Source organism: Leuciscus leuciscus (genome assembly GCF_965113295.1).
Source record: "Leuciscus leuciscus genome assembly, chromosome: 7".
Taxonomy (NCBI): Eukaryota; Metazoa; Chordata; class Actinopteri; order Cypriniformes; family Leuciscidae; genus Leuciscus; species Leuciscus leuciscus.
Genome location: NC_138731.1, coordinates 41237336 through 41249292, shown reverse-complemented (window position 1 = coordinate 41249292; position 11957 = coordinate 41237336). Strand labels below are relative to the sequence as shown.

At 36.6% G+C, this 11957-nt stretch overlaps 2 protein-coding genes across 2 annotated transcripts; both read left to right on the top strand.

The window, feature by feature from the left end:
• The first annotated feature begins 1511 nt into the window (after positions 1-1511).
• Positions 1512-5425, top strand: dhrs9 (dehydrogenase/reductase (SDR family) member 9). Its single transcript, XM_082174801.1, has 5 exons — positions 1512-1670; positions 2877-3191; positions 3534-3792; positions 4652-4815; positions 4891-5425. The coding sequence occupies exons 2-5, from the start codon at positions 2879-2881 to the stop codon at positions 5112-5114; spliced, it is 960 nt and encodes a 319-aa protein (XP_082030927.1). The 5' UTR covers positions 1512-1670; positions 2877-2878; the 3' UTR covers positions 5115-5425.
• A 147-nt stretch (positions 5426-5572) lies between these two features.
• Positions 5573-10835, top strand: rdh1 (retinol dehydrogenase 1). Its single transcript, XM_082174800.1, has 5 exons — positions 5573-6051; positions 6883-7204; positions 7666-7924; positions 9931-10094; positions 10460-10835. Exons 1-5 carry the CDS (start codon positions 6049-6051, stop codon positions 10690-10692), a joined length of 981 nt encoding a protein of 326 aa, XP_082030926.1. The 5' UTR covers positions 5573-6048; the 3' UTR covers positions 10693-10835.
• The last annotated feature ends 1122 nt before the right edge of the window (positions 10836-11957 follow it).

Here is an 11957-nt window from a genome sequence, read left to right as displayed (position 1 = left end):
ATGAAGTTAACTATTAACAAAAGAAACCTTATTGTAACGTGTTACTTTTTTTTTTCTTTCACCTAGATTGTTTTTTCAGATATTTAAATCTCTGGGTCTAATTCTTTTTTGTTTGTTTTTTGTTTGTTGCAGTTTTAAATAAAGGAACAATCCTCTGGGTGTGTTGAGAGGAGAGTGTGTTGTCACTGGTGATGTTCATTCAGCTGCAAGAGATGCATTTACAGGTATTACACATTAATAATAATAATAATAAGCAGGGCTTGACATTAACTTTGCTCACCAGCCACTGTGGCTGGTTTTCCAAAGTTCCTAGCCACTCAGCATTTTCACTGGCCACAATTTTGACATTGATACCATGGGAAAAAAACTGCAATATAGATTTTTTTTTTTTGTCAGCAGGTATATTAGGCTGCTGTCACTTTAAGACCTGACGCACAGAGATCCATTACACTGTTACACTTGTTTTCTTTCTCAACTGTTTACATTCACTTAAAACATAACTCATAACTGACTGTGTTTACATGAATACTCGCCAAGACCATCATTTTGACATTATTTTGTGTGTATTTGACTGTTTAAGTGCAATAAGCAGCGAAAAAGAACTCAATTTAGCACAGAGAGGCAACTTATGGTTGTGAGCACAAAATCTGTGGGAATGAGTAAAATTATGCGCAATATACAAAATCCCACAACAAAATTTAAGCCCTGTAACACCAACAATATTAATCCGGAACAAATGAAATGAGTGAGTGAGAAGAGGCGGGTTTGTGTGTAACTCGCTCTCGGAGAGATCATGAGAATGCGAGAAAGCACAGCTGCATCGTTTATCTATGTGGAAAATGAGTACTGGAAGCGTTATTTCAGAATCAATATGTATCGAATTCTATATACAATACTACATTGCACTTAGTTTATAATTTCAGGTGCCTTTTTAAAAGACTACAACTGAAAATATATACTATATATTATAAAATTCTACCCGCCAAATTGGCTAGTAGGAGTGACTGCTGAAATCAACCCGCATTTGGCGGGTGTTAATGTCACCCATATAATAATCATTTCGACCTGTCATGCTAAAGCCCTTTTGCAAATCTGGCTCAAGTGGCTTGCTTTATTATTATTGAATGTTTAGAAGAATATTTTTTTTAATTTATAATCTATTAAATCTATAAACATCTATTACCAACAACATCACCATCGTTTCAAGCTGCTTTGCAACTGTTAGAAAAATGTTAGAGAAATGAGAGACATTAATCTCTTGTTTTTCCTGATCTTTTCACTGCAATTGACATTTTCTACCAGCTGCCGAACTTCCCAGGGAGATTGTGGGACTCCTCCAGTGCGCCTGAAGAGGAATCTCTGCTTTCTGATCATTCGGCGCCCCCTGCAGGAGTTGATTGGTTCAACTGTTGAACTTGAGAAGAACGCGCTCAAGAGAGTTCAGTGCAAGAGTTAAAAAAAAACACGTGTGTATCATGACGGCAGGAACAACACGGAACACTATGTGTTACATAATCTATTACTTTAGTTAACCGGTGTCAGATACAAAGCGGGAAGGAAGAACAAACACCCCACACTAAAAAGAATTCCCACACTACTGAGACAGACAACTGTACAGTAGCCTACTAGAAACAGTTAGCCTATCTGATAAAGCTGACTTCTAAAAAACGGTGAGTAGTTTATACTGGCGGTTTGTAGACTGTTTTGCAAGAAGTTTTAGAGAAAACTAAAGAATTCCAGTTTTTAGTGATGTTTGCAAAAGATTTCTGTCAGGGCATTTTTCGAGTAGCCTATTAATCACGCGTTTTCTTGTAATGACATGTTGATGTTGCAACAACGTTAGTTTAGTTTCTTTCTTTTGTTCTTTCCAAGTAGCCTATGCAACGACAATACAGTATCGTTCATTTACACGCCTATAGGCTAAGTGAAGCGTTTGTGGGAATCGGTTCTTTTAAACAGTTCATTTCGACAGAACAGGTTCAAAACAAACCGAGCGGTTCTTATACGTCAGTACGCACGTGGTCCCGATATCCGATGTGTTGTATTCAAAACAGTTTCAATAAACCTATCAACCTAATGTGATAAATAAAGGAACATCTAAGCAGATATACGTTTTTTTTTTTATTACATTTGTAATTTCATGTGTCCTACAGTTCATCTGTTCAGTTGTTGCAACCACGATAAAGCTCATAAAAACAAGTCATTTCGAATCTAAATCATTTGTATTTACAATAAACAACACTAATGTACATGTACATCTCTCCAATAATTTTTTTTCAAGTTATAATTAAATGACTCTTTCGTATGTGCATTGATACACCTTTTAATGTTGTAGTAGGCCTTCTATTTACATTGCAGTAGCCTATGTCTACTTTTTTATTTAATTTTTTTATTATTTTTTATTATTGAACTTACATCGAACTCACTTCTCGTCTAATTTCAAAATGGACTTGAAATAAACGCTTCAATGATTAGTTGACTTCATACAGAACCACTCGTGAACGAATCCTTCAAACCGACTTGTATGAACCGATTCGACTGATTCTTTGACAAAATCCGAATCAATTGAACGATTCGTTCACGAATCTGCACAATTCTCCAATATGGAAAGTTAAAGAAACAGAAAATCGTAGAATTATATTCCTTTATTTATAATATACGGCCATTTATCTGGATTTTCTTTTGCTTTTACTTCTACAAGTTCTTCATACTGTTTTGCAGTTACAATCATAAGCCAGTTAATGGTTCACTAGGTCATGTACTTTATTAGTGGAGCTTTGACCAAATGCGTGCTCTCTCTTCTATGTTATTGATTTTGGTGGTGTTGCATGAATGTGATTCCTCTTTTCTGATGAAAAATTTATTTTCTTTTGCAGACATGTTCCTGTACATTTTTGGTCTCATAGTATTGCTCTATGTCTATCGGTGGTTCAGAGAACTGGGAAGAGTTCCCGACAAATCTGAGAAGTTTGTGTATATCACAGGCTGTGACACGGGTTTCGGGAATCTCTTGGCCAGACACCTGGACACAAAGGGTTTCCGTGTCATCGCTGGCTGCCTCACAGAGAAGGGAGAGGTTGAGCTGAAGAAGGCCTGCTCCGACAAACTCACAGCGCTGCATTTGGATGTCACTGATAATGACAGCATTAAAAAAGCCACTGACACCATTAAAACCCTGGTGGGACAGAAGGGTAAGTCACCGAAACAGGTGGTGCTATTCTGACACTTTGCCTTCTATTAGTTCTGAAAACTAAAACTTAAATATCCCTAATTTTTCAGTTGATGGAAAATAATAGTAAATATCAGGATTAAGTAGTCAAAATAAATGCTTTTAATTTTAATTTAATTAGTTGCATAACTTGTTGTAATGATATTTCTAATATTATCCTATTCACGCTGTGTTTTCTCATAGTGTTCTTCAATGAAGCTGTTGTTCAAGTAGTTTCTTCACATGATTTATATTAAGCAATCTCTTGTAATGAAAGACGACGGTTGTATTTTGTAATTTGGTGTGTGTGTGTGTGTGTTCGCAGGTCTGTGGGCCGTGGTCAACAACGCTGGTATCTCTTTCCCAACTGCTCCCAATGACTGGCTGGATATTGAGGACTTCAAACAAATGATCAATGTCAATCTGATCGGGGTTGTTGCCATAACTCTGAGTGTGTTACCGCTCATTAAGAAAGCCAAGGGTAGAGTGGTCAATGTGGCCAGTGTGTTTGGCCGGATTAGTACCCTGGGAGGGGCGTACTGCATTACTAAGTATGGAGTAGAAGCGTTTAATGACAGTCTGAGGTTAGTATGTCCCGTAACCACTGAATGATTCTTCAGGAGACATAAACTGATCAGAAGAATTCAGATTCAAAGCATTTCTCAGAGACAAACCAATGTAGTAATATGTGACCCTGGACCACAAAACCAGTTACATGGGTAAATTTTCTTAAATTGAGATGTATTCATCATCTGAAAGCTGAATAAATAAGCTTTCCATTGATGTATGGTTTGGTAGGATAGGACAATATGTGGCCGAGATACAACTATTTGAAAATCTGGAATCTGAGGGTGCAAAAAAATTTTAATATTGAGAAAATCACCTTTAAAGTTGTCCATTTATGTTCACGATTGTGCTGCATTCACTCACAAAAATATATGTTTCATATATTTACGGTAGGAAATTTACAAAATATCTTCATGGAACATGATCTTTACTTAATATCCCAATGATTTTTGGCATAAAAGAAAAATCGATAATTTTGACCCATACAATGTATTGTTGGATACTGCCACAAATATACCCGTGTGACTTATGACTGGTTTTGTGATCCAGGGTCACATATGTGGGTGTGGCCTGTGGCACACTTTGATTAATCAACATATATGTTATGAATGCAAGGTCCAAACATAACAAAACATTCTGCAAATAATTATTATGATAATTAGTTCAATTAGAGCATTTAAGTAGCTTTTATAAACATGCCTTATTTTATTTTATTTTAAAAACATTACTGGAGTGCATCTTTGAGACAAAACAATGACATATTTTAGGATATGTCAAGTGCCATGAAAGTTACTTTCAGTTAAAACAGCTTAAACATGCATTTCAGTCTCAGAATAGCCTAAACCTGGTCTTCATGTGTTTTTCTTTGTTCTGCAGGAGGAACATGGCACCGTTTGGAGTGAAGGTTTTATGCATTGAACCTGGATTCTTCAAAACAAGCGTTACTGACTCCAGTATCTTTGAGAGTCATATGCACAGATTATGGAAGAAGTTGCCTGAGGAGGTGAAGGATGAATACGGCAGTGATTTCATAGACAAAAGTGAGTTCAAATCCAATAACCAGTTTCAAAAAGCAATAAAGGTCAGAAAGTTATAACTAGTAATTGTGTTTGTAGCGAAGCTGGTGATTAAGGAGAAGTATGAGAAGATTCTGGATCCAGATCTGATGAAGGTGGTGAGCTGTATGGAGCATGCCGTGGCCGCAGTCCATCCTCGGACCAGATATTCTCCAGGCTGGGATGCCAAGTTCTTCTGGCTGCCTCTCTCCTACATGCCGACCTTCATCTCGGATGCTTTCGTCTTAAAAACTGCTGTTAAACCTAAAGTTTCAGTTCTGTGAGCAGAAACAGCAGCATGATGCAGCATACTGAGACATTTAAGACAACTAATATATATATATATAGATAAATGAATTAATACTTAATGTACATTTTTACAATATTGAATTCAAATAAAAGATTTTAAATTAATTTAAATACAATTTTAAAATCTCTAACATTTGTCTTCTGGTTTTGATTTTTCATTAAGGATTTGGTAGATCACAGCGAAATATTTCTTATAATTTTACAGCATTTCTAAAGTCTTATGCTTTTTCCCAGTGTACTGCAAATATCCTCTCATTATCTCCAAAATAAAACTTTCTTGAGTGAATATGAAACCAATGACATGATTATGTAAGCACAGAACTGAAGGCCATCGAAGGTCAGCAGCAAAGACATTGGTTAATAAAGTGAGATTAAATACATAAAGTATATTTGTGTAATTTAACATTTCATTCTTGGAGGTTTGTATTGTAAGTTTGCATTTTCACTGTTTTTATTCATTTTGAGGAGTTCACATTTACTCTAGAACTACAATAAGCATCATGTTCACACACAAACGCCTCTGCACCTTTACTCCTGATTTCTCTCCACATGGGGAAAGGAGAGCTGTCAGTCAATACATGGGAAAACGAGGTACCTTGCTTGGAAACTAAAGTAATCTGATTATGTAACTCAAATTACTTGTAATGCATTACCCCCAACACTGACCACAGGTACAGCATGGCCACAAAAATCAAAGTTTGAAGGTTTAGAAGCTAAACGAGGCCAGAGTTTGTTGCACAACTTTGTTGACGTTTCTAGAGGTAGGTGTTCATGTTCAAGAGAGACCTTTGACCCTGCAGTCAGCTTGCTGTCCTTGAGCTCTTCAGCTCAGTGGGATCAGGACGGGAGTGCCGAAACAAAAGATCTACTAGTTTTCACTCTGAAGAAATATTGACGACTGCACTAGTCATGGTACGTCAGTCTAATCTGAGCATAATCAAGCAACTTGTGTCTTTATTAATGTGTGCATGATTTGTTAATGAATATTTCAGTGTTCAAGGCTATAAATTATTTTTGCAACAAATGATTGGCAGAAAAAAACATAGTTGGGACGCCACCTATTGGCTTTTTGAATGATTTGTCTATAATTACATGTTTTTATTTAGCATTTTAAACAGTTTAGATTATAGGTGTTTAGTTTCTATATCGTAGGCTAAAGAGTGTGTCAAATTCAGTGTCAATTCATTCTTAAAGGGATAGTTCACCCGAAAATGAAAAATTTGTAATCACTAACATTTAAAGTTGTTCCAAACCTGAAATATTTTCTTTCTTCTGTTGAACACAAAAGAAGATATGTTAAAGAATGTTGGTAATCAAACAGTTAACAACACCATTGACTTCCATGGTAAAAAAAAAACATCTGGTTACCAACATTCTTTAACATATCTCCATGTTCAACAGAAGAAAGAAACTCATACAGTTTTTGAACAACATGAGGGCGAGTAGCCTAAATTATGACATTTTTTTCATTTTGGGTGAACTATCCCTTTAAGTCATGGACATGTTTCTAGATACTTTTTTCTTGTTATGTTTTGCTTTTAAAATATTATTATTGTCTAGATTCAGTATTTCTCATTGCAGTATTTTTGTACACTACTAAGTGTAATCATATCTAATTAGTAAAAATGTTGCCTGTCAAACAAAATGAAAATCAGTACAAACATTATTTTTTTTTAATTATCATAAGCACTTGGACAGGTGAGTGTGTATTCAGCACAGGTTGCTCCATCATATCCCCCGCAGGTGCTCTTCTGCTGGCTTTCACTGGCCGCTGTCGCGCTCTTCGCCGCGGTCTGGTGGTTCTTCAGAGACTCCGGTCGCATCACCGGCATCCACGAGAAACACGTCCTGGTGACGGGCTGCGATAGCGGCTTCGGAAACCTCGTGGCGCGGCAGCTCGACCAGCGGGGGTTTCGTGTAATCGCCGCGTGTCTCACCGAACCTGGTGCCTCCAGCCTGCGCGCGATGGCCTCCCCCAGACTGATCACGCTCCTGCTCGATGTTACGGACAGCGCGAGCATCAAGCGCGCGGTGGAGCGCGTGCGCACGGAGACCGGGGAGAGAGGTGAGACGGAGGATAGATAGTGTGCCAGCTCGAGTCAAGCACAGCTAGAGATAAAGCCGAGATACAGGCTCTCTGACGACCACACAGCCCTCTCAGACCAACTCGTAAATCTCTTGGACAAGAGCTTTTAGTTGACCTGGAGGAGCATCTGCAGCGAAATGCCATTCTCATACCAAACCTGCATCATTTATTAGCCTATAGAACGACATACTTTCCTGTAATGCACCTGCACTTTACTGACCTTTGACCTTAATTTGTGTGGTTTGCATGTACACTACTTTTTTGTTGCTTAATCTTATTGAACTTTTACTGGTTAAAGAGACATATGCTTGCACAATTATAGAGTGTAATACAAAGTAGGCCTATGTCAGATTGAGATTAAGATTGAATAATAAAATCTATACATCTAGGCAACACTAGATTTAAAAAGAAAAAGAAAAAACGCTTCTTTCTTGTGTCAGGTCTGTGGGGTTTAGTCAACAACGCTGGCATCTCGGTCCCCGTCGGCCCCACAGATTGGATGCAGCTGGAGGACTTTAAGAAGGTTCTGGACGTGAACCTCATGGGCCTCATTGAGGTGACGCTGAAGTTTCTTCCTCTGCTGAAGAAGGCCCGGGGTCGGGTGGTGAACGTGGCCAGCATACTGGGCAGACTCTCACTCATCGGGGGAGGATATTGTCTCTCTAAATGGGGTGTGGAGGCGTTCTCTGATAGCTTGAGGTATGTCTAGGCTTCTAAACTTTGAGACATGCAAACAAGACCTTGTATTCATGTATTGAACTTGTTCTTTATCATACTTTTTAGTGCTTACAATTAAGAGATTCAAAAGTACAGATCTCACAAGTCATCGTTAAATTTATTTATTTATAAATATGTACTCATAAAACTCTTTATATTTCAATACAATAAATGTAGTAAATACATTTTTTTATTTTTTTTTATTGTATTGCTAACAAGCCAATAAAATTCCCTGGCTTTTATTAAAAACAGCCAACAAAATCCATTTCTAATTTGCCTATTACAACTGTTAGAGCTTCATAAGTACAGATTTTGGAGGTCAAATGTTAAAATAATAGTTCAAATTAGTTAAAATTTTAAAAGTAAAAAATGTGAAACATAAGAAATGTATTAAGCTACAAAAATATAAAAAATATCATACTGCTACTGTGATCATATTGCTACATTTGTTTTTCTTGCAGGAATGACATTCATATGATTTTAAATGTTTCCAAACTCTTTGGGGAAAACTTGTGACTTTGTGTGTGTGTGTGTGTGTGTGTGTGTGTGTGTGTGTGTGTGTGTGTGTGTGTGTGTGTGTGTGTGTGTGTGTGTGTGTGTGTGTGTGTGTGTGTGTGTGTATGTGTGTATAAATAACAATTAGGGGAAGTGAAACAAGACAAAACCTTGTGATAAGTAATCACAAAATCTGAGTTTGCTTGTGCCAGTGACATAGGGAAAAGGTTGGGGCTTTTGAACCAATTGAACCAATCATATTGAAGGTGACATGTTAGTCTTATTTGTTTTCTCGATTCTATAAAAACTGTTGTATCCGTGTTTTCGGGTGGGATTCTCAATGGAATTTGTCTGAGATCCTCCGGCCTTGCTTCTTGGGAGAGATTCCCTGAGAACTGCTCGGGAAGATCTCCTGGCCGTGATTAAAGCATTTAAAGGACATTTGCTTAAGTCTGTTAGTCGATTATTCCTGCGCAGGAAGCTGGTTTAGGAAGCTGGTTTAGGAAGCTAGTTTAGGAAGCTAGTTTAGGAAGCTAGTTTAGGAAGTAAGCTAGTTTAGGGAAGCAAGTTAGTTAGAGTAAGAAACTCGGCCAGTTGTCGACTGAAGATGCAAGAGCTAGAGTATAAAGGTATTGGGTGTCGATTAGTAGACGCCCCAGATAGTTAGGTTTAGGGAAAACCACACTACCAAGACAAGAAGTACATCTGATTTTTTTTCTTTTTTTAAGTCTAACTGGCCACAAAAGGACAGATGTTGCAGGTCATGGCCTAGATACATTTATTTATTTTCAAATACAAATAAATAAGTATATTGTATGTATTTAAAAATATTTTAATATAAATAAATATGCATGTCTATACAGTTTGTATGTATTATAAATATAAAACAACAAGCAACTGTTAGATCTTTAAAAGTACAGATTTCGTAAAAAAGTCATATTTTACATTTATTTATTTATAAAAAAAATACATTTTCTGCATTTATTAAAAATATTAAAATAATTATTAGCTAAAATATTAAAAGTTACAAATTTGAAAATAAATAAATAAAATATCTTACAAAAAATATATATTATATTGCTAACAAGACAATAATTAAAAAAAAAAAAAATTTTAGCAACAAAATCTATGTCTAAGTGGCCACAAAAGTATGTGGCTTAAATTAATTTATTTTCATATATAAATAAGTATATTTTATATGTTTATTTAAAAAATATTGAAATATAAATATGTATAATGTATTACAAATATATATAAAAAAATATATTATGTTGCTAACAAGCCAATAAAATCATCTGACTTATTAAAAACAGCCAACAAAATTAATTTCTAACTGGCCACAACAACTGTGGTGATTTGTTCTTGTGAGACTCACCATAAGAAAGTCTTTCGGAAGTTAACCTTGAAATCCTTTGACTTTTCATTGAAACTTTTAACCCAACTTTGAGATTTGCATCTAAAATCTTTCTTCCTCCCTCTCTCGCTGTTTTCAGGAGGGAGATGATGCACTTTGGAGTGAAGGTAAGTATCATCGAACCAGGCTTCTTTAAAACACAAGTGACAGATTTGAGCCTCATTGAAGATGATCTGAAGAAACGGTGGAATAACCTGCCAGCAGAGGTCAGGAGAGCCTACGGAGACTCGTACCTGCAGGACTGTGAGTGATTTCAATGCAGATTTCATTCAATATAGTATTTTGGACATGTATAATATCATGATGCATAGTTAAAGGAATAGTTCACGCAAACATTCACACAAACTGTGCTCAATGCTCATCCAACAAAACACGTGACTCACAACTTATTAAATGTAATTTAGCATTAGCATGTTGGTAAGTTAACACCTCTATACTCTATATACAGTTCACACACATTGGGTAAAACATCCAATGTTTAATTATATTAAACCAATTGTGTCACTGATACTTTTTATGATTTAATGAGTTAATCAGCCATCTTGGGGAAGATTCTCATGTGATGATGCTTTGCTTTTTTTTGCATTTCTCTCAATCTTGTCCTCCAGATATAAAGTTGCAGGCTTTTTCCATGAGGATTCTGGCCAGTAGTGACCTTTCCAAAGTGACGTCCTGCATGCAGCACGCCGTTTCAGCACGTTATCCCCGAACACGCTACGCCGCAGGCTGGGACGCCAAGTTTCTCTGGATTCCCCTCTCATACCTGCCTAGTTGTGTAGCAGACGTCTTAATGACCTTGTTAACGCCTTCCCTGAAGAACATCGTTCCAGAGAATTCCTGAACAGGCCACTACACTCAACAGATCAAGACAAGCTCCTTCTGTGTGAATTAATAAGAGGAAATATTCAAAGGGGTATTTTTGTCTTTGAAACTGTGATTGCTGTATGCAACAAATGCAATCAAATAAAGATGTATTTTATACAATGTGGCATATTCCATAAATAAGACACACAACAGCAGACTTCGCCAAAGCTCACGTTCATCTACCTCCACTTTTGAGTGCAAATAAACAATCAACAGCCGAAAGAATCAAGTCCCTGTCATATATTTCTTTTTTCAATAATCGGTTACACTCTGATGCACATCACAATATGGAAGAAAAGATCTACTGTAGTTGCTTTCATCCTGAACCTAAAGGGGTGGTATAATGCTCTTTTCACAAGAGGTAAAATAAGTCTCTGATGTCCCCAGAGTGTGTGTGTGAAGTTTTAGCTCCAAATACCCCACAGATATTTTTAAATAGCATGTTAAAATTGTCACTTTTTGAGGGTGAGAAAAAATGCACCGTTTTTGTGTCTGTCCCTTTAAATGCAAATGAGCTGCTGCTCCCGGCACAGAGGGCGGAGCTTCAACAGCTTGTGTCCTGAAAATTTCAAAACTTTTTTTGTTTATGTTTAAATTTATGTAGCTGATGTGGAGTTAACTATCTTCTAATCATTGATTAGCATATTCTGTCTTGATAATCTATAAATCGCGTTCCCAGGGGCGGGGTTTATGTAAATTTTAGGGTTGGTGATGTCACTAACCCTGGAGGAATGTCGTGTAGTCCGTACCAGCCGTTTGTTGTAGTCCTTAAAAAGCAATTTCTGTAAAAGCAAATATCTTCCTTATAGCTTTGAACTTTGAGCGTTTTAACTTTGCAGATGTTGTTTATGCTCAAACAGCAACATTACACACTAACTAAAGTTAGAAAAGTGAAATCATAATCAACCACCCCTTTAAAATCTTGTTTCTAATAAAAAAGTGTATAGAAGAGGTGAGCATATTGGTGGAGCATGGATGGGTATAACGTGCATGAAAGGACTAATTTAAATTAAGGAGTCTCTAAAATGTAAAAGTGTTTAAGACCAGGCTTTTTTTTAATAAGAGCATAAATCTCAAACCTCTCATTCAGCTCAGACAAACTGACCTCACAAATACAATCTGTCTTCCAATTTTACACAAAAACACTCTCCCATAATCATTCCTCACACTCCTATTAGGGAACACATTTTTTGAAGATTTATTATGTTTTAAGTAACCAGTATCACCTGTCTTCACTAATTT

What these genes read in the sequence shown, in the direction of transcription:
- dhrs9 (XM_082174801.1), top strand. Translation starts at nt 2,879, where the DNA reads ATGTTCCTGTACATTTTTGGTCTCATAGTATTGCTCTATGTCTATCGG. An exon ending in GCGTTTAATGACAGTCTGAG is followed by an intron (nt 3,793 to 4,651) that starts GTTAGTATGTCC and finishes TTTGTTCTGCAG; the next exon opens with GAGGAACATGGCACCGTTTG. An exon ending in CAGTGATTTCATAGACAAAA is followed by an intron (nt 4,816 to 4,890) that starts GTGAGTTCAAAT and finishes TTGTGTTTGTAG; the next exon opens with CGAAGCTGGTGATTAAGGAG.
- rdh1 (XM_082174800.1), top strand. An exon ending in GCGTTCTCTGATAGCTTGAG is followed by an intron (nt 7,925 to 9,930) that starts GTATGTCTAGGC and finishes CGCTGTTTTCAG; the next exon opens with GAGGGAGATGATGCACTTTG. An exon ending in AGACTCGTACCTGCAGGACT is followed by an intron (nt 10,095 to 10,459) that starts GTGAGTGATTTC and finishes CTTGTCCTCCAG; the next exon opens with ATATAAAGTTGCAGGCTTTT.